A 27,073-nucleotide genomic window follows, 5' to 3' on the forward strand; every position below is an offset into this window, starting at 1 on the left:
TAATGACACAATGGCTACATACTGAATTCAATATAAACCTTGATTCAATCTCAATTGAAGGTGGTGGGGTGGGGAGGGGAAAGAGCTAAAAAAAAAAAATGACATTTTTGGGTAGTTGGGTAAATTTAAATGTAGATCGTATATTAGATGATTACTATTGAATTTCACATTTTTCAGATATGGTAAATGGCACTGTAGTTATGTGAGAATATCCCTATTCTTAAGAGATGCCGGTTGAAGTATTTGGGGTGACATGCCATAATGTTTGCAAATTACTTTTCATGATTCAGGGGGAAAAAAGTGTGCGTGCGTGCGTGTGTGTGTGTGTGTGTGTATGTGTAGACAGCTAAGTACATGTGTCAAAAACTTATGACTTCAGATGAGATTATGTAGGTATTCATTGCATTAGTATTTCAACCATTTTTGTAGATTTAAAAAAAACTTTAAATAAAAAGTTGGAGGGAAAAGTGTAAACAAGTTTGGGGGCATGTATGTAAATTTTACATATTTTAAAGAATAAGGTATATTAACATAGAAAAATCTATCATATTTTAATGAATTAAAGGTAAGAGCTCAGTAACCTTACATTTATAAGCCTTCCTTAATTCATTTCTTTGTGTGGGACTGCTCTACTTTAAAAATAGCTAATGATTCAGAAAACTCAACAGCTAACAAATAGGGCTTAAATCTGAGTCATTTAAAAGTTTAGTCTAAAGAAGGAGAAAGTAAGTTTGCTTGCAATATGTGCAGTATGTGTAAAAAAGTTTTTTCATTTAAACAGTTAAGGAAATCAAAAGAGAGATTATGTACTGAGCTTTCACTAAAATTTTCTAAGAAGTCAGGCTGTGATCTTTTCTAGCCAAGTTCACTGCATTAGGAAATAAAAGAAGTAATCAAGATAATAAATATTCTTTTGACTCATGATAATGTAGGAGGGTAGCTGGAAGAATGTGAAGAGTATGAGACTTATTTTAGTAAAATAGCTAGGATGTAAAAAATAAAAAAAGAGATTTACTAAATGATTTAAAGGATGCTATGAAACTACAGGACTCTAAAAGAACAAACTTGATTTTGAAAATGCAAAGAAAAAAGAGCAATGTTGAGTGGTTTAAATAACCACAAGTAATTCATTCCCAAAATGACTGAGGGATAGTAGGTGACAACAGGATATATCATCACTTCCCATTATTAAATTACTTAATATATAGGCTCAGAATCTATTACAAGCCCACAAATTTTTCATAAATTTTGCAAAAACTCATTTGATGTTAACACGTGACCTGGGGCTTTTGATAGTTGTCACTTACCTCATCAGTGACTATATGTTTTACTGCAGAAATATTAATGTGTTTGATTCCAAGATAATGCTACAGATCCTGCTTGGAGGGTCAAATATATTGTAAATGCACTGTATTACCTTACTGAAAATCCTAAGAATTCTGAATACCAAAATATATTTGGTCTAAGGGGTTTAGGGTAAGGAATTATGGAGCTGTAGTACTTCTGTGAGGCCTTTCCTGAATATTCCTCTCTCAGGAGTGCCTTCCTCTGTGCTTCCCTGCATTTTTTAAAACAAACTTTTCCAACATTATAGTAAAGACCATGTATTTTAATGTTTTGACTATTTCCCCAATTATTTTAAGTGCCAGAGAAGTGATCCAATTCTTTTGTCACCTAGCACAATACCTGAGCATCAACTCAGTTCACAATAAATATTAAACAAATATGAAAGGATGAAAAGAAATGCGTAGAGCTCAGAGAGTCAGTTGAGTGGATGAGAAAGCACAAGGTAAATTTTCCTTACTTTCCTTACATTGCGTGTGTGTGTGTGTGTGTGTGTGTGTGTGTGTGTGTGTTATTCCTCACCTGAGGATATTTTTTCCATTGATTTTTTTTTGAGAGAGAAACATTGATGGGAGAGAGACACGTCGATGAGTTGCCTAACCTGCAACTGAGGTACGTGCCCTTGACTGCTTACATTCATTTTGACTGGGCAGACTTACCATTTAACTGTGAAAACCTAAAAATCACACATTGTAAAGTCACAGTATTTATGAATTAAAAACAACAACTTTCAGGGAGCAAGTTAAGGAAGAGGACTATATTTGTATATCTTCTCCATTACACTTTTTACATCTCGTTGATATTTTATCTTTTAAAATGACCTACAATTCATATGCTCAATGTATAATGAATTAAAGCTTTACTAAAAGATAATTCAAAGGAGAAAAAAGAGAGGAGGTATAAAAACTGCAGTGCACATTAAAGACAGTTTAAAATACCAGAGCGATAAAAATAAACAGAAAATTCAAGCACACATCTCAAGGCAACATTGGGAGAAATGGCTGACAAGGTAAGTGGGGGTCAGATCTGAGATACAAATGGGGACATTAAAGAAAGTTTAAATTTGTGCCTTACTATGTTTAAAATAGTTGGTCGCTGGTGACCTCAGCAAGAGAAGTGACAGGGACATATTAAATGTAAGATGCTATGGATGGGGACGTGAACAGGAGATGAAGAAAATGACTCAAAGCAGAGGAAAGGAATGGCAGGGGAGAACACCATTTCTTAAGAACTGGTATAGCTCAAAGAAGCTAGAACAAATCAACACCACTTTCTTTACTGACAGGATCTAGATTTGAGGACCAAAGCAATGACATGGAGACAATTTTACAGCAAAACTGATCTGAATTTACCTACTTTACGCCTATCATGAAATAAACTAAACATCTTTAGTGACTTTAGACAAATTTTCCCTTAAAGTAACCCCTAATTTCCTATTCAGAACCAAGTACCATTCTGAGATATCGCACAGAACATAGAGGACGTCGGCAGCAGCGGGATGGTGGAGCAGGTGAGCAGGGGCACCAGACCAGGGCAGGGCACTGGTTGCTGTCATCGGGGCAAGCCTCTGGTGGTGGCTGAAAATTCTTTGCTCTCGCACACCGTGGTCCCACTGGGTGCTCACACCTGCTGCAGATGCCAGCCCTGCTTGCACCTGCAGCCGGCACCACTGCTCAGACCTGCTGCCGGTGCCTGGCACGGGCCCAGATCACCCCTGAGGGCTTCTCCACCTCTCCCTGCTCCTGAGGGGTGATCGGAGCAGCAGCTGATGCTTGCACCTGCTGCTGGCGCCGGCCCCAATCACTCCACACTGTTAGTGCATGGGAGCCGCGGCAGCAGGAGTGGGCCTGCCGGCAGACAGGGGACCAGGGGCCGTGGTGAGAGGGGCCAGGTGGGGCATGGAGGATGGGCCGAGATCCACCCCTGTGCCCACTACAGCTTTGCGGCCCACAGTTCCTTTCAAGGTGCACAAATTCGTGCACTGGGCTCCTAGTAATAGAATAAATAGACAACCCCCAAACCCAACTACCAATTACATGTATAGAGTATGATACCTAAGATCCAACCTTTTCAAGTGTTTGTACATTACTTGCTATGATTTAGTTTTTGTTACCTTTGCCTCCTCCTACCACTTCTGCCCAGGACAAGATAAAAATCGTGCAACTGATAAAGGATAAAGGACTGTATCATAAGAATATCCACATACATATTACCTTGGCCAGACAATTTTTGTTTGAATTAAATTTGGGAGGTTTGAAATCATTTTAGTAAGTCATGATTACTTTTAAAAGGCAGTATTTTAAAAACAACATGTGCTGACCAAATTATTATAGCTGCAGGGAAAATACTTAATGTATTAGTTTAACAGAGACAAATTTATTTCATCAGTGAGTATAAAGCAGTGTATTCCAAAATAAGTTTATGAGGAGATCAATTCTTCAAAAGATACTGGTCAAACAAATGGGTTGGGGAAATACATTATAACCCTTCTCCCCATTCACAAAACAAACCAACACTTAAGTCTTTAAAATATTTTACAAAAAAAGAAAAAAAGACATACTTCAACTTTATCTAATCCATCATTTCCCATATTTTTTTGACCAGAATTCCCTACCTTTTGGGGGCAGGGGTAGTAACGGTAGAAAACACAGTTTAGGGAAACACTGCTATATATAGCACTATTTGAAAATGTTACTTCTAAACAGACTTATAATATAGCTAGGACAGAAACTGTGATAATAAATGAGCTTACTAAAACATATGTATTCAAATAACTTGCATTACATGTTTAAAGCAGTTAAACAAAGGGACAATTATAAGATAGATGATTTAATGAAAATAAAAAATTAACGTTTTAGTCAAATCCCTATATTAAATGCTAATTTCTCTGTACCAGCAATTATTTTGTGATATCATTTCCTCCCCCAATACTAAGGGCAGCCTTTCAATATTAAAACTAAAGTTCTCCTATAAATCAGGTGGTTCAGAAGATAGCGGGGAAGCAAGGTTTGTGAATCTAATTGTTTAAAAGTCCTTTGTGCCTTTGATCCTCTTTATACAACAGTGCACTAACTATTTGGAAGGGAAAAATACTTTTAAAATGTGGATTCTTGTATTATATTTTGCTAGACTTCTGGACCATTTTGTTTTGATGTCAACATAATTCTGGGGGTGGAGAGGGATTGAATAACTAACACTCCCCAAAAAGAGAGGGACTACAGCAGTTTTAGAAAGCACTTACTTAATCATTTCAAAAAGCTTTGGATCTGAGACCTTGATATTTCGTGCCATATTCCAGGAAAGATGAACCATGGGTACTATTGACTTCACACTTTGCAATTTGTTCCATTCGTACCGTTCCACTGCCAACTTATACTGGCAGGCTAGGAAAAAAAAAACAGTTATAAAGCAACCCAAAGTACCAAAATTTATGAAGATAACCATTATCACCTTCTCGGGTGATATCAACACCAATTCTGAAAACCTCAAAATATTACAAAAATAACTTTTATGTTTTTTGATAATATGGTAATAATAGCGATCATGTAAACAGTGCTCATTCTATGTGCCAGGCATTGTGCTGAGCTATTTTAATGCATTATTTCATTTAATCTATAGTATTACCTTTTTAATTTTATTATTCCCATTATACAAATGAAGAAATTGAAGCCCAGAGAGGTTATATAACTTGCCCAAAGTTGCAAGAGCCAGGTCCTGGTCCTAATCCAGGTCTATCTGGCTCCAAAAGCCATATTATTCATCTTAACTATCCACTGCCTGAAGGCAGGAAGAATCCAAATGGGTTTTGACATAATAGGGCTATTCATAATACCAGACAGAAGAAAAATTTGAAAGACTGAGTAACTACTCTACTTTACTTTCTCCCATACGGGGTTTCCTTTATAAAACAAAACCAAGCACTCTATCGCATGGAGGAAAGCCACCACTGATCACAAACACCCATTTTAAACTATTATAATGAGGAATAAGAAAAGTCTATTGTTTCTTAAAATATATATATTTTTCCTTGTATGTAAAGATATACATTTGTTTTTGCTGAGATTTATAGTCTTGGATTTCTATTTGTTACCTTGAATTTAATTTCTTGTACTACAAATTAAATTTTTATTCAAGGAGACATTTTTCTCCCAATTTTTAGTGGGGTATATTCCAAGAAGAAGAAAAAAAGAACTATCAAATACAATCCCTTATAAATTAAACATTTTTTTTAGCATAATCTTTAAAATACCTGTAAGTGGACCAACATTCCAAGCAATATTGTTGCACCAGCCAATAGCCTGAACCCAATGAACAGTGCCTGCATTTATCCAGACCAAATCTCCAGGTCGCTGAATAAACCTATACACTGGAACATTTGCTTCATAAAGGTCTTCAAGGTTGGGCCACCAAGAACCCATTAGGAAATTCAAATTATTTCTGAAATAAGAAAAAATAATGCAAATGTATCAAGTACTTTAATAAGCTCCTTATAAGACTAGAAGACAAATGTCAGAAGTTTTAAAAATATGTTCATTCATTGCATTGAGAAGTAATGGCTTGTGCAGTAAGAACTGCTATCTGCACAGGGGGTAAAATTAATTACAGTTAATTTTTGGATGACTTAACCAAAGATCAGTACTACTATCTTAAGATGATTTTTTTAAAGATCCAAATGAAATCCAAAGCTACCTTTAAGCAACACTTATACACATTAATTTTTAATTTCACTTCTCTAAAGGCTATTTTGATTGAACCCTTCTCCCTGGAGTATTGAGAAATCTCTAAAAGGTAAATAGAAGGTGGAGCTGACATCAAGTCATTTAAATCCATAAACAGAAACACTATGACAAATAAAGTACTAGGAACTTCTATTTCTGAGGTAAGTGAAAAACAGAGGTTATCTCTAGCTTTCTCAGTTTTTACTAAAAACTGGGTGACTATGCAAAATGAACGATCTCACCCATGTACAATCACACATATGCACAAATAACCATCACTGCTACCATCACCAGTATACTTTGGGAACATTTCTACAGATCATATTACCATGCTTATATTTTAAAATCCAGCTTCTTATTCTACTTCATCATGATATAATATGAAGTACTTTTTAAACTACATAAACAACTTTTCCTACAAAAGAATTTTTAAAAATTCAATTTACTACTTTAAATTTCATTTTGGGGAATGAAAAACTTCCAGAGTGGAAATCTTCCTTTCCTTAATATCTAAGATATAGCCTTGTCTTTATTTCTGTGTCTTATGCTAAAAGATATGGTAAAATGTACCTTTAAGTTATTTTCATTGGTTTAAATTTCATTTTTTTTATATCAAGGACTGGCAAATCCAGCCCATTGCCTGTATTCATAAATTAAATTTTTAATTAAAAAAGAGCCTTGACCCTTCATTTACATATTATGTGACTGTTTATGTGCTATAATGACATGGTTGTAACAGAGACCGTACGACCTGAAAAGCCTAAAATATTTATTATTTGGAAAGCTTACCAACCTACAATCTGAGGGAATCTCAATCTTACTTTTTTCCTAAAAACAAGCAAACAAACAAAGAAAAAACACAAATGCAAGGCTGCTCTTGAAAGTCTAGAACAGACTGCCAATGATGATGACCTAATTGCAAGGAGATAAGAATTGGCTTACTGTTTATGATAAGGCTATGTAGATACAACCCAGAAAAATTTGCCTGTAAAGCAAAATATGGCTATAAACACAAATCCTAGCTCTACTTTATCCACGTGTTGCCATCCAAAAGCAAGCAAGCAATCAAGACCACCAAATTATCAACTAAGTAAAAAAAAAAAAAAAAAAAAAAAAAAAAGACACCCTCAAACTTACAAACCAGGAAGCATCCTTTTTATCATTTATTCAAATGAATGGCTATTTCAAGACAGATATTATTTAAAGTCAAAATAAACAAACTACAGACAAGGTCAATACCAGTCAGTTCCAAATAATCCTTATGTAAAACAAAATTATATTGAAATGCTAAGGAGGCAAGTGCTATTTCTGCCACTTAGTTAAATTTACCTAACTATTTATACTAACTCGATATTTTTATTATTCCCCAAGTTCAAGTTCTTTAGACATCATCTGGCTATTCTAATTATCTTTGTTCCCAGGTTACCTCTCCATTTAGATAGGAAACTAAATCCTAAAAATAGCTAATCCCTACTCAAAAATAATGAACATGAATCACTGTACTGTAGCTGCAACAATATACTACTATCTCAAAATGTGAGAAATAAAAATCTTTCTATAGCACAACAGAGATTTCCTACACGATACTGTTCTATCTCTGCTACTACCAGGTTGTTGGCCCATAAAAGTAAATCAGATTAAACTAGGTTATTTCATCAAAGGATTTGGAACTTTAAAATTCCACATCTTTGGCTTTTTTACACTGAAAGAAACCTATATGGTTAAATAGCAAAGACAACATATATAAATATATACATGTATATGGATGTGTGTGTATGTGTGTGTGTATATGGAATTTTGGATTAAAATGTCTTTTTGCAACCATATTTACATTTCTTACTAAATTTGGGTATTTACAGAAAAGATTCTTTAACCCCAAATTAAGAAATTATAGTATGTAGAATAGGTATATAGTTTCCAAAATCTCTCATATATAAATGTTTTTAGTGGTTCTCCCCCGCCTCCGCCTTTATTTTATTGGAGTGAGGGGATTAATACCAAATGTATGTATAATTTATGTTAACCAAAATAATTTTCTAATGTTATTAGTAACTAAAAATATTAGGTGCTTGCACAATGCAGTACTTTTTTGAAAAAACAAAGTTTCCATTTAAACAAACATTTCAATTTAAATCAATGAAAACACTTCCAAGATACCCTTTAACACAAGATAAATGAAGGCTATTTCAAGGATTCTAGGAAAAGAACACTTCCATGAGATGAGTTCTTTCAATAATACAAAACAAAATCTGAAACAGTTGATTAAATTTTATAATATTCTTTTATCGAAAAAGTTGCCAGAGTAGTTTTAAAAAGAATTTATATTATAATGACATAGCAAAGAGTACTGTGTTGAAGTTTGAGTTATTAACAATCTATAAGGGTGTTCAATTATAAAATTTCTTCCACTTCTAAAACCATTTACAATAAAACAATTTTTCTTGGAATACAGACCTTTCACATGAACAAATACTTATGTATCAACTGTTTAATTAGCCTAATAACCAAATTTTCTTTCCTTTAAATTCAAGGCTATTACTATTGCGTGAAGTAGTTTCAAGGCATTTTCTTAAAGTATTCCCAGTTACACAAAAACAATGGGTTTGGAATCAAATCGTGTTAAATGAAGCTTCTGCTGAATGGTAAGAGAAAAGTGGTTATGACATCCAGCTTTAGTGAGTTGTCCTTCACAATTACTGTTTTTGAATAATTATGTTTAAAGAATATTTAGATTGGAAACCTACTTTTCACAGAAATCATTCAGAACACCCCAGTAACCTTCAGGAACAACGAACCATTCACAATCACCTGGACCAATATTGATATTTACTGAACAGAAGTTGTTATTTTCTTGATGACCTAAAATGTGGAAAAAAAAAAAAAAAAGATCAGCATACTATAAATTCTATAGAAAAATGTATCTTTAGAAATGTTCAACAGAGAATGCTCTAATGGTATTATTTTTGCTTTTTAAATTGATTTGAGAGAGAGAAAAGCATCGATTTATTGTTCCACTTATTTATGCATTCATTGGTTGATTCTTTTTTTTTTAATATATATTTTTATTGATTTCAGAGAGGAAGGGAGAGGGAAATAGAAACATCAATGATGAGAGACAATCATTGATCGGCAGCCTCCTGCATGCCTCCTAATAGAGATTGAGCCCACAACGCAGGCATGTGCCCTTGACCAGAATCAAACCTGGGACCCCTCAGTCCACAGGCTGACACTCCATCCACTGAACCAAACCAGCTAGGGCTCATTGGTTGATTCTTGTATGTGCCCTGACCAGGGATTGAACCCACAATCTTGGTGCATTGGGACAACACTCTAACCAACTGAGCTACCTGGCCAGGGCCTGTTAGTATTTTTGATAGTGTCCCACAGGATTCTTAAGCTCTGTCCATTTTTCTTCATTTTGTTTTCTCCTTAGAATAGATAGTTTCTTTTGACATATGTACGTTTACTGATTTTTTTTTTTTTAGCCTGCTCAAGTCTACTGTTAAAACCCACTAGGGACTTTTTTGTTTCAGTTATTATACTTTCAGCTTCAAAAATTTTTTCCTTTCTTATTATAATTTGTCTCTTTATTGATAATCTCTATGAGCCATTGTTTCCATTGGTTCTTGTCCATGGTTTCTTTTAGCTCTTTAAACATCTTTAAGACAGCTGATTTAAAGAGTCTAGTAAGTATAATGTCTGTACTTTCTCAGGAATAGTTTTTGTCAACATTTCTTTCTTAATGCCTTCCTCTTTGTTGCTTGCTTTCTTTCAGGTTTTTTTTTTCCTGACTGGAAGAAACTAAGACATTCCCCAAAAAATGAAAGCTGAAGAAGTTTGTCACTAGTCAATCTGCCCTATAAGAGATGATAGAGTTTTTTAGGCTGAAATGAAAAAAACACTAGATAGTAATTCAAAGCTCTATGAGATATGAAGAACTAAAGTAAAGGTAAGTACATAAGAGGGAAGACTCACACTTCCCAATTTTGAAACTTAACCTCAAAAGGCAATAGTAATAAAACCAGTGTGGTACTGACATAAGGACAGATATAAATCAATGGAACAGAATCAAGATTCCAAAAATAAATCCATACATACATTATATCTATGCTCAATTCATTTTCAACAAGGGTGCCAAGACCATTCAATAGAGAAAGGATTATAGTCTTTCTGACAAATGGGACAATTGGATAGCCATATGTAACAGAATGAAATTAGAGCCTTAACTGATACCATGTACAAAAATCAACTTAAAATGGATCAAAGATCTAAATATAAGAGCTAGAACTATAAACATTCTAAGAAAATATTGGGGTAAATCTTTTCCGACCCTGGATTTGGCAATGGCTTCCTGTATATGACACCAAAAGCATATGGGGGTGGAGGGGGGGAGGGATGGGTGAAAAATACAGCAGAGAACAACCTATCCTATCTAATAAAAGAGAAATATGGTAATTGGCGTACGACCGCTACCCTTCCCATTAGCTAATCAGGGCGATATGCAAATTAACTGCCAGCCAAGATGGCAGCCGGCAGCCAGGCAGCTTAAACTGAACATGAGGCTTGCTTGCTTCAGTGACGGAGGACTGCAACGTTCCCCAGCTGCCTTGCTGGCCTCTGAGCCTGCAGTTTGAAACATAGTTACAAATATAGAAGCTAAAAAAAAAAAAACCAGAAACCAGCTTTCAGTGAGCTGGGATCTCAGAGCTGGAGTTGATACAGTGTTTCGATTACAGAACCTAAACAAACCACATACCTGCTTTCAGCAGCTGAGGTCTCAGAGCGGGAGCCAGAGCTAAAGCTGGCCCAGAATAAAAAAAGAAAAAAGAAAAAAGAAAAAAAGGAGCAGTTGGGAGCTTTAGTCCCAGCCTGAAAACAGCCCTCAGCCCCTCACCCAGACTGGCCAGGCACCCCGGTGGGGACCCCCACCCTGAAGGGGGTGTGACCAGCTGCAAACAGCCATCATCCCCTCATCCAGGCTGGCCAGGCACCCCAGTGGGGACTCCCACCCTGATCCAGGACACCCTTCAGGGCAAACCAGCCGGCCCCCACCCATGCACCAGGCCTCTATCCTATATAGTAAAAGGGTAATATGCCTCCCAGCACCGGGATCAGCAGAGCTGAGAGGCCTCCCGGCACCGGGATCAGCCTGACAGGGGGCAGCGCCCAAACCCCCTGATCGCCCTGCGGCTCTGTGTGTGACAGGGTGCGGCGCCCCAACCCCCTGATTGGCCCTGCTCTGTGGGTGATAGAGGGCAGCGCCCCAACCCCCTGATTGGCCCTGCTCTGTGTGTGACAGGGGGCAGTGCCCCAACTCCCCTATCGGCCCTACTCTGTGAGTGACAGGGGGGAGCTCCCCAACCCCCTGATCGACCCTGCTCTGTGCGTGACAGGGGGGAGCTCCCCAACCCCGATTGACCCTGCTCTGTGCGTGACACGGGGGAGCTCCCCAACCCCCTGATCGGCCCTGCTCTGTGCGTGACAGGGGGCAGCACCCCAACCCCCTGATTGGCCCTGCTCTGTGCGTGACAGGGGGTGGCGCTGCAACCTCCCCATCGACCCTGCCTTGAGTGTGACAGGGGGCGGTGCCCCACCCCCCAATAGGCCCTACCCTGAGTGTGACTGAGGGTGGCATCGCAACCTCCCGATCTGCCCTGCTCTGTGCATGACGGGGCGGTGACCCAACTCCCCAATCGGCCCTGCTCTGAGCCGGACCAGGGGCTGCACCTAGGGAGTGGGCCTGCCCTCTGCCACCCGGGAGCAGGCCTAAGCCAGCAGGTCGTTATCTCCCGAGGGGTCCCAGACTGCGAGAGGGCACAGGCCGGGCTGAGGGACCCCCTCTCCCCCTTCCCCCGAGTGCACAAATTTTTGTGCACCGGGCCTCTAGTCCTATATAATAAAAGGCTAATATGCAAATTGACCAAACGCAACCAGTCGCTATGATGCACATTGACCACCAGGGGGCAGATGCTCAACGCAGGAGCTGTCCCTTGTTGGTCAGTGCACTCCCACAGGGGAGCACAGCTCAGCCAGAAACCCGGCTTAAGGCTAGCGAGTGCAGCGGCGGTGGTGGGAGCCTCCACAACAGTGCTAAGGATGTCCGACTGCCAGCTTAGACCCGCTCCCCACTGTCAGTTGGACATCCTCCAAGGGCTCCTAGACTTCAAGAGGGTGCAGGCCAGGCTGAGGGACCCCCCCCCCTTGAGTGCATGAATTTTGTGCACGAGGCCTCTAGCAGTCAGTAATATTTTAATAACTATGTATGGTATCAGATGGGTATGAGATTTATTGGGATGAACACTTAGTAAGTTATATAATGTCTAATCATTGGGGTATACACCTAAAACTAATATTGTATGTCAAATGTAATTGAAAAATAAAAAATTATAAATGTTACAGGGGGAAAAGAAAGAAAGAAGCAGGCACAAAAGCCAACAAATTATGATACCATTTATATGAAATATCCAGAACAGGTCACTATACAAAGCCAGAAAGGAGACTACAGTAAATGCTCACATAACATCATTGATCGGTTCCTAGAACTGCAGCAAAATGATGTATAGCAAAACCAACTTGACCATAGGTTAATTGATATAAACAACAATTATAACAAAATAACACTGAATGAAAGGACTGAGGACCTATGATAGTGGTTGTTGGGGGAGTGACTGCTTAATGGGCATGGGGGTTTCCTTCTGAGCTGATGAAAATGTCTTGGAACTACACAGAGATGAGAGCTATACTGTATAGCACAATGAATAACTAAATGCGACTGAATTACATACTTTGAAAGGGTTAATTTTATGTGAATGTTACCACAATAAAGAAAAATGTAGCTGTGTTCTCCCCACCCCTACGCACACCACAACCTGCGTCTTTTTTAGATACACAGTACCATGTGAAAGTGGTACTCTTAATATTTACAACTGTCTCTTACCATGGGTAGATGGTTGAAATTGTCCATGGCATGGACTCCAAATAAAATTTAGCTCTAACTAAAATTAGAGATGCTGGGACACCACCAAATAAAAATCTTTTAGGGTAAAACCTAAGAGCATACCTGTAATTTAGAACATACATGACTGATCATAAAGTCCATTAAAGCATAAAGTTACATTTATCTATGTAACTCCAGAAACAAGGTGTTTGTCCCATAAAAACGAATTCAAAATAATCTTTTAAAAATTCAAATGAACTAACAGGTTTAAGGATCACTGTACAACATTTCTTCTCTAAGACTGAGTTGTAAAATACAATAACCACTTGAAATGTAGTTAATATAAAATGAGATGTGTAGTAACTGCAAAGTATACAATTTTGAAGACTTAACATAAAAACATGCAAAAATAACCCAATAATGTTTGTATTCATTACATGTTGAAATAATAGTTGCATATACTGGGTTAAAATTAATTTCACCTATTTCATTTTACATTAATGTGACTACTGTAAAATTTTCAAAAAATATATGACTTGCACTATATTTCTGTTGGATAGTACTAATATCAGTTAAGAGAATTCTTTAGAGAATTCCTTAGGTTCCACAGGGCATTTCTGAAAAACCTAATGCCTTGTATACAAACCAACACAAAACTAAAACAGTCTAGGCACACAGTGACAAAGAAGTAATCTGTCATGTTTGCTATTCCCCTTCATTTGCAAGGAAAAACTTCATTTTTTCTTTGAGGGTATTATTTGCATAAAATAATTCAAATTCTATGAGAGACATTTTCAACTGAAATGAATCTTAATAGAACCAATCCAATAGTACATATATAAAAGAAGGGAATTCCAGTGAGTTCAAATAACTTTCCCAATATTTACACTGGTGTCTAAAGTGGGGACAGAGTGGAGAGCAGACAGGTCTTCTGCCATTTATTCCAAAACTGTTTCCACTTTACCCAACTATGTATAAACATCATAGAACTGGGTTTACAATGCCTGAGGATAAAAACAACTACAACCTAATGGTTCTAATCTTGGCTATACATTAGAATCCTCTGGAAAACTTAAAAAAAAAAATCCCCAGAGAGTAATCAACTATGTATTTTAAAAAGCTTACGAGGAGATTCTAATGAGCAGCCAGGACTGGGACCCACTGATCTGTTACCTAGAAGCAAGTCTATTATGAAACAACTAGAGGCCCAGTGCACGAGATTCTTGCACCCTGGCCTGTGCCCTCTCGCAGTCCGGGAGCCCTCGGGGGATGTCTGACTGATGCAGGCCTAAGTCAGACATTCCCCAAGGGGTCCTTAGCGCTGCTGCGTAGGTAAGAGGGGCTCCCGCCACCGCCACTGCACTTGCCAGATGTGAGTTCAGCGCAGGACTTCTGACTGAGCAGCACTCCCCCTGTGGGAGCACACTGACCACCAGGGAGTAGCTCCTGCATTGAGCGTCTGCCTCCTGGTGGTCAGTGCACACCATAGTGACCAGTTGTTCTGCCATTCAGTCAATTTGCATATTAGCCTTTTATTATATAGGAGGATTCTTAAGCTACTATTAAATAAGCAGGTTGCTGAAACCGGTTTGGCTCAGTGGATAGAGCGTTGGCCTGCGGACTGAAAGGTCCCGGGTTCGGTTCCGGTCAAGGGCATGTACCTGGGTTGCAGGCACATCCCCAGTAGAAGATGTGCAGGAGGCGGCTGATTGATGTTTCTCTCTCATCGATGTTTCTAACTTTCTATCTCTCTCCCTTCCTCTCTGTAAAAAAATCAATAATAAATAAATAAATAAATAAATAAATAAATAAGCAGGTGACAAAGCAGCAGCCTGGTTTTCAAACCATGGCTAATTTAAGTAGCAAACAGAAACAGCTGAGGGTGATATGTAGCTCATAGGCACTGGTACAGTAAACTTGTTACCACCAGTATTTTTCTGAATTGTTAAATATTTTGAACATCACCCTATGAAATTTCATGTCAAAGTAAGGCAGGAGTGGGGAACCTTTTGTCTGCCAAGGATCACTTGGGTATTTATAAAATCATTCGTGGGCCATACAAAATTATTAACCTAAAATTAGCCTGCTATATTTGGTTAACATTTATTTTTTTTTAATATATTTTATTGATATCTTATAGAGAGGAAGGGAGAGAGATAGAGAGAGTTAGAAACATCGATGAGAGAGAAACATCGATCAGCCGCCTCCTGCACATCTCCTACTGGGGATGTGCCCGCAACCCAGGTACATGCCCCTGACCGGAATCGAACCTGGGACCCCTCAGTCCGCAGGCCAACGCTCTATCCACTGAGCCAAACTGGTTTCGGCTGGTTAACATTTAATTAACTGACCCCTAATGCCTATGCAGGGCCAGACCAAATTAAGGCAGCACAGAGAAGATAATACATTAGTGTTGGACAGAATTTTAAGTCTAAAACCAATGCAATTCATTTTACCAATGAAGAAAAAGACCCAGAGAAGGAATGTGATTTGTCAAAAGTGACAAGCTTAGTTAGTGGTAAAGTCCAGACTAGATAATACCTACACATCATCATGTACTTTGTAAACTGTGCACTGTAATCCAGTTGGACAATTGTAACCTACAGTTTCTTTTTAAAAATGTATTGTTCTATGAAACTACTGTAATATAAAATATACTTCTTATTGTGATTATGGTAGGAAAAACTATATCCCATTACCCTGCAGTAGATGGGATCAACAACAGCCTTTATGCCAGGAATGCTCCAATGACCCCTTTTCCAAAGTAAAATGCTATTGTTTCAGAGCTATTAAAATATAATACAAAGGAGAAAAATCTTAACAATCTGAATCCAGTTAAAGAGTCAATTCTTGTATTAGGAAAAATCCTTTCAGTTTCATTTTCTGTAAATGGAAAAGAATCTGGTTCTCTTTTGCATATTTCACATTCTGATTAATTCTGTTTTTCAATTGTAGAAGATATGTTAGTTCATAAAAGTTACCTGGTGTTCTGCTTCCTGGAACTTTCATATATAGCTGAACTGTGTTCATGCCGAGTATGGTGTGACCAACATGGCTTAGAAGATTTCCTGCTGATACGACACGCACAAAAGCAGGAAGTTTAGTCAACTCATGTAGCTGCAACTTCCACCTGCAATAAAATAACAGATCAAGAGTGAAACTCTGTGACAAGTATTTGTGTAATTAATCATTTCTTCAAAAACCTCGTGCTTCAATCAGAAAACAATCAAAATTATAAATACTTTACTTTCACATAGGAAGCACTGGAATGCTTAAATTTTTCTCAAGAAAATTTCCTAACAAAAAGCATAAAAATAATTAAACAAAAGGAAAAGATTTGACTTCTAATTTTTATAATTGTGTAATTATATTCTATAGAATTATATTGTTAATCATAAAGTAGAATGTTATGATTGTCTAATTAGCATACAGTCAGGGTCTTGATGAAAATTTGTAAAAGGGTTTCCATTCAAGAAAATACTTTAATTGCAAGACCTAGCAAAAATAATTTAGCTAAAATTCTGTATATTAACTTAGAAAAGTGATCTGAAATAAAATAGAAAGTCGTATACAATTGTATACAATTCTCCATCTTTACCTCAGTTCACAAAAGACTACAAAGACTTACTTTTTGTCATCAGACAGGTCAATGTTGGTCCCAAACTTTATGGTTTTAAAGGGTCCTTTCCTCCTCCTCCCAGAACTTAAAAAAGAGAGACAATATTAGAAACATGCATTTTAAACAGAAATATTAAGTGGACAATGAAAAGTAACTTACTTATCTGAAGATGTAGATTCACTATCTGAGTGTTCTTTATGGTGACTTCTTTTCTCATTTTCTTCCTACAGATTAAGGAGAAAGCATTCCAGTTTACTATTCTATAACCAGCTATCCTTTCCATCATACAATTGACAACTTCACATCAAGATTGATAGTCAATGGTATCCAAACTCTTCCATCAGCCACAATGCTATCCTAGTAGTTCTTCCTTATTAGCATTCTTCTATAAGGTGAACAAACTATAGATTCTTATTTCCTGCCCCATTTTTCAAGGAGAGAAAATTTAAGGAAAGTTAAGAGGCCTAAGAAGTATCAATCATGACGACAAAATTTTTAAACTAGCAGAGGTATATGCATGCATGTTTATGTAGCTATCTATAATAATAAAAGCATAATATGCAAATCGACCCAACGGCCAAAAAGCAGAATGACTGTCTGGACAACCTTCTGGACAAAGCCAGGGCTGCAAGGGCAGCTGAGGCAGCCGGGGCTGCAAAGGCCTACCCTTGCACGAATTTCGTGCAGCAGGCCTCTGGTATATGTATAAGGATGGAAGGGAATAACTTCTCTACTCTTGATTATGAACAAAGGTAAAAAGATCTTCCTGAGCCAAATCTTTTTTCCATAATGAATTACATATGAATGATAGAACATTTAAAACATTACTAGGGAAATTAAGTACTGGATAAATATAGGTGCTTTTCCATGTAAATTACTACCATCTACAATTTTTGTATCACAGACATGGTTATCTCTTAACACTCAGTGTCCTATGATTTTTGAGTCAGCAATACTCCATGAAATTTTGGCCTCCCTCCCTTTCAATGTACAGTTTCTAAACATTTGTCAAATTTTTTTTACATGTAATGTGGTCCAGGCCTCCAAAGCACACACAAAAAAGCCACCCTTTCTTTGGTTATGGATCCATTCCTACTTACTCTCTGCCTCTTATTATATTTGCTTTTCAACTCTTCCTCCAAATTTCCCTTTGATGATCTCTGAATCCTGCTATTATTATCTACTCTATTCTGATCACATAGTTAAAATATCTCTAAAGTTTGAACTACAGAGATTTATATGGACAATGAATTCACTATAACTCCTAAAAGTTACAGGACAGTTTTTATTAGATGAATTTCTTGGTAGGATCTATGGGGAGTGGTAGTAAGAAACACAAGTGTATAATTTACAGGTATAAATGTCGCCTTGATTGAAAATATGAACTCAGGGCAGAATTTAAAACACATATCAGCAAATCTAATGAATTACAAATAAAGACTTACAGGCACATATTAAGTTTCAGCTGTAGGATACGAGTAACACATTTAATAAACTGATTTTGCAGGTCCTTCATGTTTACTTTGTGGGAGAATTGTTAAACTACAGTTCTAAAGGATTTCAGTAATGCTTCATCGCTGAAAGGCCTATGAGTCTTTTCATAATAATCCTCAGATTATTCAAAGTTTTGTTTTTTAGTTTTCCATACATTTTCAAATAATCTATGCCTATCTCTCAGTTTTTTCTTTCAGACTGAGACTAGTAACAATAACACTAATGTTTCCTGGAGGAGCTATCAGATAATAAATACTAACCTGTAGAGGAGAAAAATGGGAAGGCACAAGTCTAGAAACTGTGCAAGTATAAAGCAAACTTGAGACTTAGTTAATCCTCTAATATCAATGGTTCTGAATTAGGAGCAATTTTGCCTTCTATAGTATGTCTAAAGACTTTGATTGTCAGAGCTGGCGTTGGGGCTAAGGGGTATGCTAAGATTATCCAAGTGGGGAGAAGCCAGGGATGCTACTAAACATTCTGCAATACAAAAGACAACACCCCACAACTAACAGTTATTGAACCCAAAATGTCAATAATGCCAGGGTTAAGAAACCTTGCTCTAAACAAAAATATCCCAGAGATAAGGAAAATATCTTATAGTAATAATATTTACTTTATCAACCTACAGGTTTTCTTAGACTTTACTAAGAGCAAACTTGATAGCACATAAAATATTTTATACTAGAGGCCCGGTGTGAATCCATGCACCAGTGGGGTCCTTTGGCTTGGCCTGTGGGGATCAGGCTGAAACCGGCTCTCTGACATCCCCCAAGGGGTCCTGGATTGCGAGAGGGCGGTTCTCAGGTGATGTACCCCGGAATCGGGCTCCCTCCTCTCTGGTTCCGGGTGCGTCACCTGAGAACCTCAGCTGCCAATTCACTGCAGCTCAGCAGCTCCTGCATTGAGCATCTGCCCCCTGGTGGTCATTGTGCATCATAGCTACCGATCAGATGGTCACTTAGGCTTTTATATATATGGAATATAGATAATGATAAAATAATGAGATGCTTACAGAATTAATGGACCCCTTTAAATTAAAATAATATAAAATAATAAAATATCTCCAAAATAAAAATAATCTTCAGGAAGTAAGTACTTACTCTCAATGATTCCTGGAAGGAGGAGGCCTGATACTGTGCATATTTAGCAATCGTAGTATGAGATCGATTACTTTCACAATGCCAGATTTTCTTCGTTCCAGTGGGATCCCAGTTTTCATCTGCTGGCTGCAACAACTGTGTCCTCACTTCTACCATGTGTTCATTGTTAGCTTCCACCAAAGTTTTGGTAGAGAAAAGTCCCAGGTCTTCATAAATAAATAAACGTAGTTAATAAATAAAAATTATATTTGGAATAACATTTTTAAAGTGCTTTTTTAAAAGGGGAGGGGTGGGGAGAGGACGGAAAACGTTTTATGGTGCTCCATTCAGTTCTCCTACAATCCAACTGGGGCCTCTGCACATTCTGAATTTCCTGTTAGGTTTCCACAACCATACACTGAAGCTCTGGAACTATTCATCATGCCACCAATTGGGGGGGGGGGGGGGGCCAGAATGGAGGGACCAGGTACTTAAGTTTCACTTATTTATTTAATTTCTGCAGGAACTACTTAGGGGGCAATAGTACTTATTAGCAGTCTCAAATCTTACCTAAATTTTTATTAAAAATTTATTTTATTAGTCAACCTAAATCATAATTATATATAGTTTCACCAAAATAAAAGTTAAATTAAAAAAGCACCAGTAAATTGCCAGTAACTACCATCTTCGTAACACACACAGCCTTACAGCTAGGAAACTATTAAGATAAAAATGTGGGGGTGGGGGAGAGAGAAGAGAAAAAATAAACAGAAACAAGTTTCTGCCTGTGCTTCAAAAGTTAACAGACAGTAAAGAACATACACAAACTTTTCCTTTTTCTTATTAAAGCTTACCCAACTTAAGAGCTCCAGCAAGGCCACGTATTACTGTAACAGGGTTGTTTGGATTTGTACAAAATTGATGTAATGGAGGAAAGAAAGCATCGCGTTTATTTTCCAACTGTAAAATTAAAACATACAGTTAAATCTCTGGAAAACAGACCTTTAATTTAAATGTTATGCCAAATTCATATCTATTATTTATTGCGATTTAATAATGCATCCCATCTGTCATTATTTGTATTTTACAGTATTTTATCACTATGTCTTTTGAGCTTCACTGTAATTAGATATAAGCACACACATCTTTCTTTTTCATTATATCCTGAACAAAATATGTGGGAGAAATAAAATTTAAATTCCAAAATCAGACTGTTTTAAATATTATTCAGCCTTAAGAAGGAAGAAAATCTTGTTAATATGCTGCAACATGGATGAAACTTGAGGACACTATGTTAAGTGAAAATAAACAAGTCACACACAAAAAAAATTTGTATACAATTTCCCTTATATAAGGTTTCTAAAGTAGTCAAATTCATAGAAACAGAAAGTAAAGTGGTCGTTATCAGTGGCTGGGGAGACTGTGGAAAAGGGAGTGCATTTTAATAGGTATAGAATTTCAGTTTGGCAAGATGAAAAAGTTATGTAGAGCTGTTTTTCAACAATAAGAATACACTTAAAACTACTAATTGTGCACATAAAAATGGTGATGATAAACTTTATGTATATCGCTTTTTAATCACAAACAGAAAAAGAAAAAAAATCAATTAAAAAAACATACTACCGAAATGAAAGTAGGCTGAAGAAGAAGACCCATAAAAGATAAATTTTAATCTTGCATTTCCCCCGCTCCTCAGACCTCAGTTTAAAAGTTTTGTTACAGTTCTATCCCAGTGCTTCCCTTACATACCAAAGGATCAATAGAAACTGGCTTAGGGAAGGATCAATATAACATTTGGCCTCTAGAGGGCGAAAACAGAACCAAATCTCTAAAAACAAACTTTATAGTTTAAAATATTTTCATTTGGGGTAGAAGTGGGAGGATGGAAGGAAGGAAATGGGGTAGGAGGACCTACTTGGGAAAAACATAAAAAAAGAGTTGCTTTGATTGAACTCCTAATTTCCTAGTTCATCATAAAGTAAAACTAATATCCAGTTTTAAATAATCTATTCAGCTTTTTAGTGACATATCTATTACCACATTTTATGTTCCCAAACACTTTTTTTTAAGGTAAATGATAGTGTTTGTTTTTTTAGCCAATGTATAAAACACCTAGTAGAGTGCAGATTTAAAACCCAGCTTACTCCAAAAATTGTTATACTTTTAGGTAGTTTTTGCCTAATATTGCTCAAAGTTGGGGGCATTTACAAAGTATTCCTGTAAAGTACTACTCTAATGTAATCAGTTAATAGCTGAGAAGTTATGTTTTACATCCTATAACAAAATCTTCTTGAAAACATCTTTATCCCCCCCACCCCCCACCAAAAAAACATTCAAGCTGCTGCCAATAATTTTAATGTTTCCTAGAAGGCATCCACATTGATTTAAAGCAAGATCTCATGAAAAACAGATAGATGCAAACACTAGTTCGATTTATTTCTAGTCAGTCAATTCAGACTCACATAAATACTAGGTGTAGGAGGATTCAACTTGTCCTTTGGCAAGGGCGGGTATGGTGAAGATGGTGGTCTTGGAGGCGGACATTTATCCAATAAAATGCTACTGTTAGATAAGCCATTTTTACCTAGATTCCTTAAAAAATGGAGAAAAAAACAGCTGTACATTTATTTAGGAAACAGAATTTTAAAATCCTGAATTAAATCCTAATCAATTGACTGGGCAGTTGCACAGATCCATGAGATTTGGATCAGTAAAAAACTAAGAACAATTATTAATTTCAGCAAATACTTAGCTTGATTTCTCTATCTTCCACTGAAGAAAAGTAATAGAAAAGATACGGTAACACATAAATTACTGATGACATTCCTAATTTTGCTTGAATTTTCTGATTTATTTTTCCACCCAAAGAACAGAAATTCCAATTCTCTCTCCACCAAAAAAGGTGCAGATAATAGTAAAAATAGATTATGTCTCTCCTTATCATATCAGCAATTATAACTAAGATATCATAGTGACAATTCTCAAACCTGAAAAGACCTTTCTTTTCTCAAATCTGAAAATATTCTGTGTAACCCCTTGACTAATAAAATTTAGCAAGATTCTAGTCTACTAAATTTTGTAGCAAATGATACCAATTTTTAAAATGAGATGTATAGCTGCAATCTATTCTGATACTCTATAATTATTACTTACTAGTAACTGGGGTTCATTTTCCATTATAAATTCTTAATGGATGGTAGAATTATTTCCAAACTGTGATCGTTTTAATGTAAGAAAAAAGTATTTCCAATTTTTCAAAGCCCTTACCCAACTCAGAAAATCAGCAAGACATAATTTTGAGCTTTCAAATCATTCCAGGTTAACTAACCTTCCTCACCTAATTAATGTAAGTTCAAAAATAACCAATGCATTAAAATACCAAGTACTCCTAAATTAACATATTAAAATTCCAGATAAGAATTTGAAAATTGTAATTATGACAGGAAGTTAAAAACTTAGTAACTTAACTTATTGAAAACTGGCATTTTTTCATCATAAATTACAGACTACATTTTGCTATGATTTTGCCAAAATGGGAAAACCTTACAAATCAGCCTGTTTTGATTGGTACTAAAGGAAACAAAGGCTTAAAATTCCACTGCTACCACCTTTTGAAATGCTACACATTAAATAGCATTTCAAAATGGGTGTCACTTTCTTAATTTCTCAACTCCAAGTAAAAATAAGAGTCCATGGCAGGTCTCAAAGAAATGAATTAAGTTTATAATAACTGAATTTTTTAAGAAGTATGTGAGTTAGTTATTAAAGTGAAGTTTTAAGTTCAAGTAACAATTAAGGTCCTCAGCTAAAATAAATGAATCTTCTTATTCAATACCAGTTTTCCACAAAGCATGAATGTCCTGTACATTTAAAAATAGACATGATACATTTAAACTTTTAAATTTAGGTATAAAACTGGAATTAACTTATAAACTCCATAGAAGTAAAAACTAATTGGCTGAGACTGGTAAAAAAAAAAAAAAAAGAAAAAGAAAAAAACCCCCACAACAATTCAAGTATTATTAAATCAATACAAAATAAAGCAGTCACTTACAATATCCACATAGATCATTACACTTTTCATGCTGAATTGTGCATCTGCCACTATTTAACTTTGGAATTTAAACAACACATGACTCCAAATATCTAAAATTTGTTGTACCGAGCAAAAGATGGATGTAAGGTATAGCAAATGATTAATATTTTAAGGAATTGGAAGATAATGAACCAGGTATTAAAACTGTTCCATAAAAGAGCATCTCACGCTAATTAAATGTGACAAAACTTAAGCTTCTACAACATTATGGATGTTGAGAGATGAGAGTAGAAAACAGGGTTTGTTAGATTAGTAGAATTCTGCCTCCATAATGTCTACAGTTGTATAACAATTAAAAGAAAATAGGTAAATGGGAAAGTAAAACAATGAAAAGTGCAGATGCCTTTATTTTAAAACTAGTGGCCCAGTGCACGAAATTTGTGCACATTAAAAGGTAATTAATTAGAGGAAATATTTTAATATTGCTATTTGCCGTTTCTCTATAATAGAAAGTGTCAGAGATTAAGGAAAATTAATAAAATGTATATGAAAATCTCCCTCGTCAGAGTCTGGGGTGGGCCGCGGGACCCAGAGTCAAGTCCCCACCCACCCACGCGTGCCTCGAAATCGTGTGAGACCCAAACCTGGCCGGCCCCACCCCCCAAGCCCCATGGGGCAGGGGGCGCAACCTCAGGTCCCCCGGCCTGGCGCAGGGCAGGGAGTGCAGCCTCAGGTCCCCCGTCAAACCCCGCCAGGTGTGTGTGTGTGTGTGTGTGTGGGGGGGGGGGGGCGCACGGCCTCAGGTCCCTCGGCCCTGGCGCCAGTGCAAGCGATGTGGCCTCAGGTCCCCCAGCCCCAGCATTGGGGCGGGAGGGCACAGCCTCATGTCCCCTGGCCCGGCCTCAGGTCCCCCGGCCCTGGGGTGGAGGGTGCGAGGGTGTGACGACCATTTGCATATTAGCTCTTTATTACATAGGATAGAAAAGGGTGAGGAAGCATAACTAAGAGAGCTGAATATGATTTAACAATTGAATGATACAATTGCATTTTAAACCATAAAAGCAGCAAAGGTATTGTAACTGCCTTTGGATGCATCACACTGATCACTACAACACTAAGATAAACCAAACAAGAGTCAGACTGAAAATAACCAACATTTTAAAAACTAAATATGTGAAAATAAGAAGGAAGTTAGAATAAACCATGCAATCAAATTATATCTAGCAGTTTCTTATTGTATGTCAAACATTGACTCCCTGACTACTGAGGTCAAGTCTAAAACAAACAGAGGAACCGATGCAACTGTCAGTATACAGACTAGTAAGGTTTTTCTACTTAAAATACACTTATCAATCCTAATGCAAAAGACAGAGCTGTGGATAATGAATACATTTAATCTTCTGAACATTTAAGTATCCAATGCTGTTTATAATAAAATAGAGCCCTGGTGCATGGATTTGGGCACACTGAAAGGAAATTAATTAGAAGGTGGTTGGCAGGGTGGGACTGGATGAGACAGGCCAGACATACCCTGGAGCCAACCTCCCAAGGTCTCTCCCCTGTTTGCCGCACCTGGGGTGGCGCCATGGCTGGAAAGGCATCTGTGAAGTGAGTGGGGTCCCTCAGCCTGGCCTGCGGGGATCGGGCCAAAACCGGCTCTCCGACATCCCCCAAGGGATTCTGGAGTGCAAGAGGGCACTCTGCAAAGTTGCTGTCGTACAGGGTATGGAATGCAAATGCAACTGTGCAGTAAACTAGATTTGGGGCCGACAGTGCCACAGCAACAACATAACACACAGCCAAAGGTGGAATCACACGGCCCCATGAGGAACTGAACTCCTTTTTCTCTGGTTTCAGGGTGCATCACCCAAGAACTGCTGCTGCCAAGTCACTGCAGCTCAGCAGCTCCCGCATTGTCTGCCCCCTGGTGGTCAGTACACATCATAATGACCGTGGGATGGAGGGAGGGACACTTAGCATATTAGCCTTGTATATACATAGAAGATACTTCAAGCCAAATAATGAAACTTTACTATAGCAATCCAAAGTAGAGAAAGGAATTAAAGTCAACTATCCCATTTTAAGTTCTTTTCTCCCATTTTGAAACTCTTTCCTTAAACAAAGTTGAGTATGAGGAAATTACTCATAACCCAATTATTTAAAATACTGGCTTAAACTTACTTTTTAATTTTCCCACATCATTTGATAGAGAAATGAAAAAGTGCTCTGTACATAAACCAATCTAGACTTTCATTATCTTGGGTTATGAAGCTCCTAGACCAGAGACATTGAGATGGCAGCTATGTCACTTACCCCTTCTGAGTTCTAGACTCCTGCCTAATGCAGAACACCATAAATAGAACAGAAATGGCAAGCAACACAACATCTATCATTTGCAGTCTTGACTTCTTTTCTAAACCTCAGAAGATTTTTATCTCCATATTATCAGAGCATTTTTTTTTTTTGGTTTCTTCATTCATAAACTGAGGCCTAGATTTATTGAAATAACCCAAGCAACCACAGGGGCCTATAGTGTTTAATGTTTCTAGCTACTTATTGTATACAGGGATTGGCAGAAGTATGTTTATGGTTGCGAGTAAGATTCTTTTGAGTTAATAAAGTTATTGTGTAATAATCATGGCCTGCATGTCTTTTTCCATACGAACAACTGTAAAAGTACTTTTGCTCAACCCTGTATATATGTCTCTGTAATAAGGCAAACTTGTCTTTAAGAGTTAAAAGCTGAATATAAACTGTAAGAATGTACTTAAGAATTGTGAAGTGGATGTTTATATATACCTTAAAACTAAGATGGAAGATTATAATCGTTTATTAAGAAACACAATCACACCTAATAAAGCACAAGACTTTATTAGTAAAAATTATGGTAACTGCTACTGTACTCTCTTTATAACTTGCACCTTTATGGAACTCTTTCTGACAGTATTCCTCCAGAATACCCTTAGGTCCCAAAGTCTATGATGTTAGTTTTGGACTTCTAAAAATTCCCCTATTTTCTAGCAACTGTCCTGAGTCTACAGAGAGCAGAAGAGGGAAGGTCCAGCTCCAGCAGAGTGGCAGCAGACACTGTGTCTAAGGATTGCTCATTGTAGCATTTGATTTGGATATTAAAACATGCCTATTTCCTTTAGGCACAGAGTTGAAGTAAATGATAGTGTAATGTCAAAAAGACTAATATAGCCTGGCCGGTGTGGCTGAATTGATTGAGTGTTGTCCCATGCACCAAGAGGTCACTGGTTCAATTCCTGATCAGGGTGCATGCCTGGGTGTGGACTTGATCCCCTGTAAGGGGTCGTGTAGGAGGCAGACGATCGATGTTTCTTTCTCTCCCATTGGTGTTTCTACCTTTCTCTCCCTCTACCTTCCTTTCTCTCTAAAATCAATAAAAACATTTTATTAAAAAAAAACAAAAACAAAGGGAGACATATGTAATACTCTGTAATACTTTAAGCAATAAAAAAAAAAATACTGTTCTTATTGAATGTTAGTGGGTTTTGGTGACATGTGATAACCAGAAAATGTAAAATAAAAGATTCTCTTTTTTAAAAAAAACAAAAAACTTTACATTTCTAAAGAATCAAATTTTAGAAATTCAGGAACTTCACTATATGCTTTAGAAGAATTTGGTCTGATTTAGAGATCATCCAATGTAGTTTTAAATTACTGACATGAAAAAATCTTGTAGGGCAGGCCTGGCCAGGTGGTTCTACTGGTTGTAGTGTCATCCTGTGCACCGAAAGGTTGCCAGTTCAATTCCCAGTCAGGACACATGCCTGGGTTGTGGGCTCGATCACCGGTAGGGGACATGCAGGAGGCGGCCAA

At 37.2% G+C, this 27,073-nt stretch overlaps 1 protein-coding gene across 2 annotated transcripts in view; it reads right to left on the reverse strand.

The window, feature by feature from the left end:
- Window positions 1–27,073, reverse strand: part of KDM6A (lysine demethylase 6A) — a 172,299-nt gene that overhangs the window by 11,528 nt on the left and 133,698 nt on the right. For both annotated transcript variants that reach the window (XM_081081960.1, XM_081081959.1), the window contains 9 exons: window positions 21,657–21,786; window positions 20,049–20,154; window positions 19,216–19,421; window positions 16,778–16,842; window positions 16,628–16,702; window positions 15,981–16,129; window positions 8,807–8,921; window positions 5,594–5,781; window positions 4,586–4,727 (listed from right to left, as the gene is read on the reverse strand). In XM_081081960.1, coding sequence (XP_080938086.1) covers window positions 4,586–4,727; window positions 5,594–5,781; window positions 8,807–8,921; window positions 15,981–16,129; window positions 16,628–16,702; window positions 16,778–16,842; window positions 19,216–19,421; window positions 20,049–20,154; window positions 21,657–21,786 — 1,176 coding nt within the window. The remainder of the gene's footprint in view (window positions 1–4,585; window positions 4,728–5,593; window positions 5,782–8,806; window positions 8,922–15,980; window positions 16,130–16,627; window positions 16,703–16,777; window positions 16,843–19,215; window positions 19,422–20,048; window positions 20,155–21,656; window positions 21,787–27,073) is intronic.

This window comes from Myotis nattereri, assembly GCF_964212035.1.
Source record: "Myotis nattereri genome assembly, chromosome: X".
Taxonomy (NCBI): domain Eukaryota; kingdom Metazoa; phylum Chordata; class Mammalia; order Chiroptera; family Vespertilionidae; genus Myotis; species Myotis nattereri.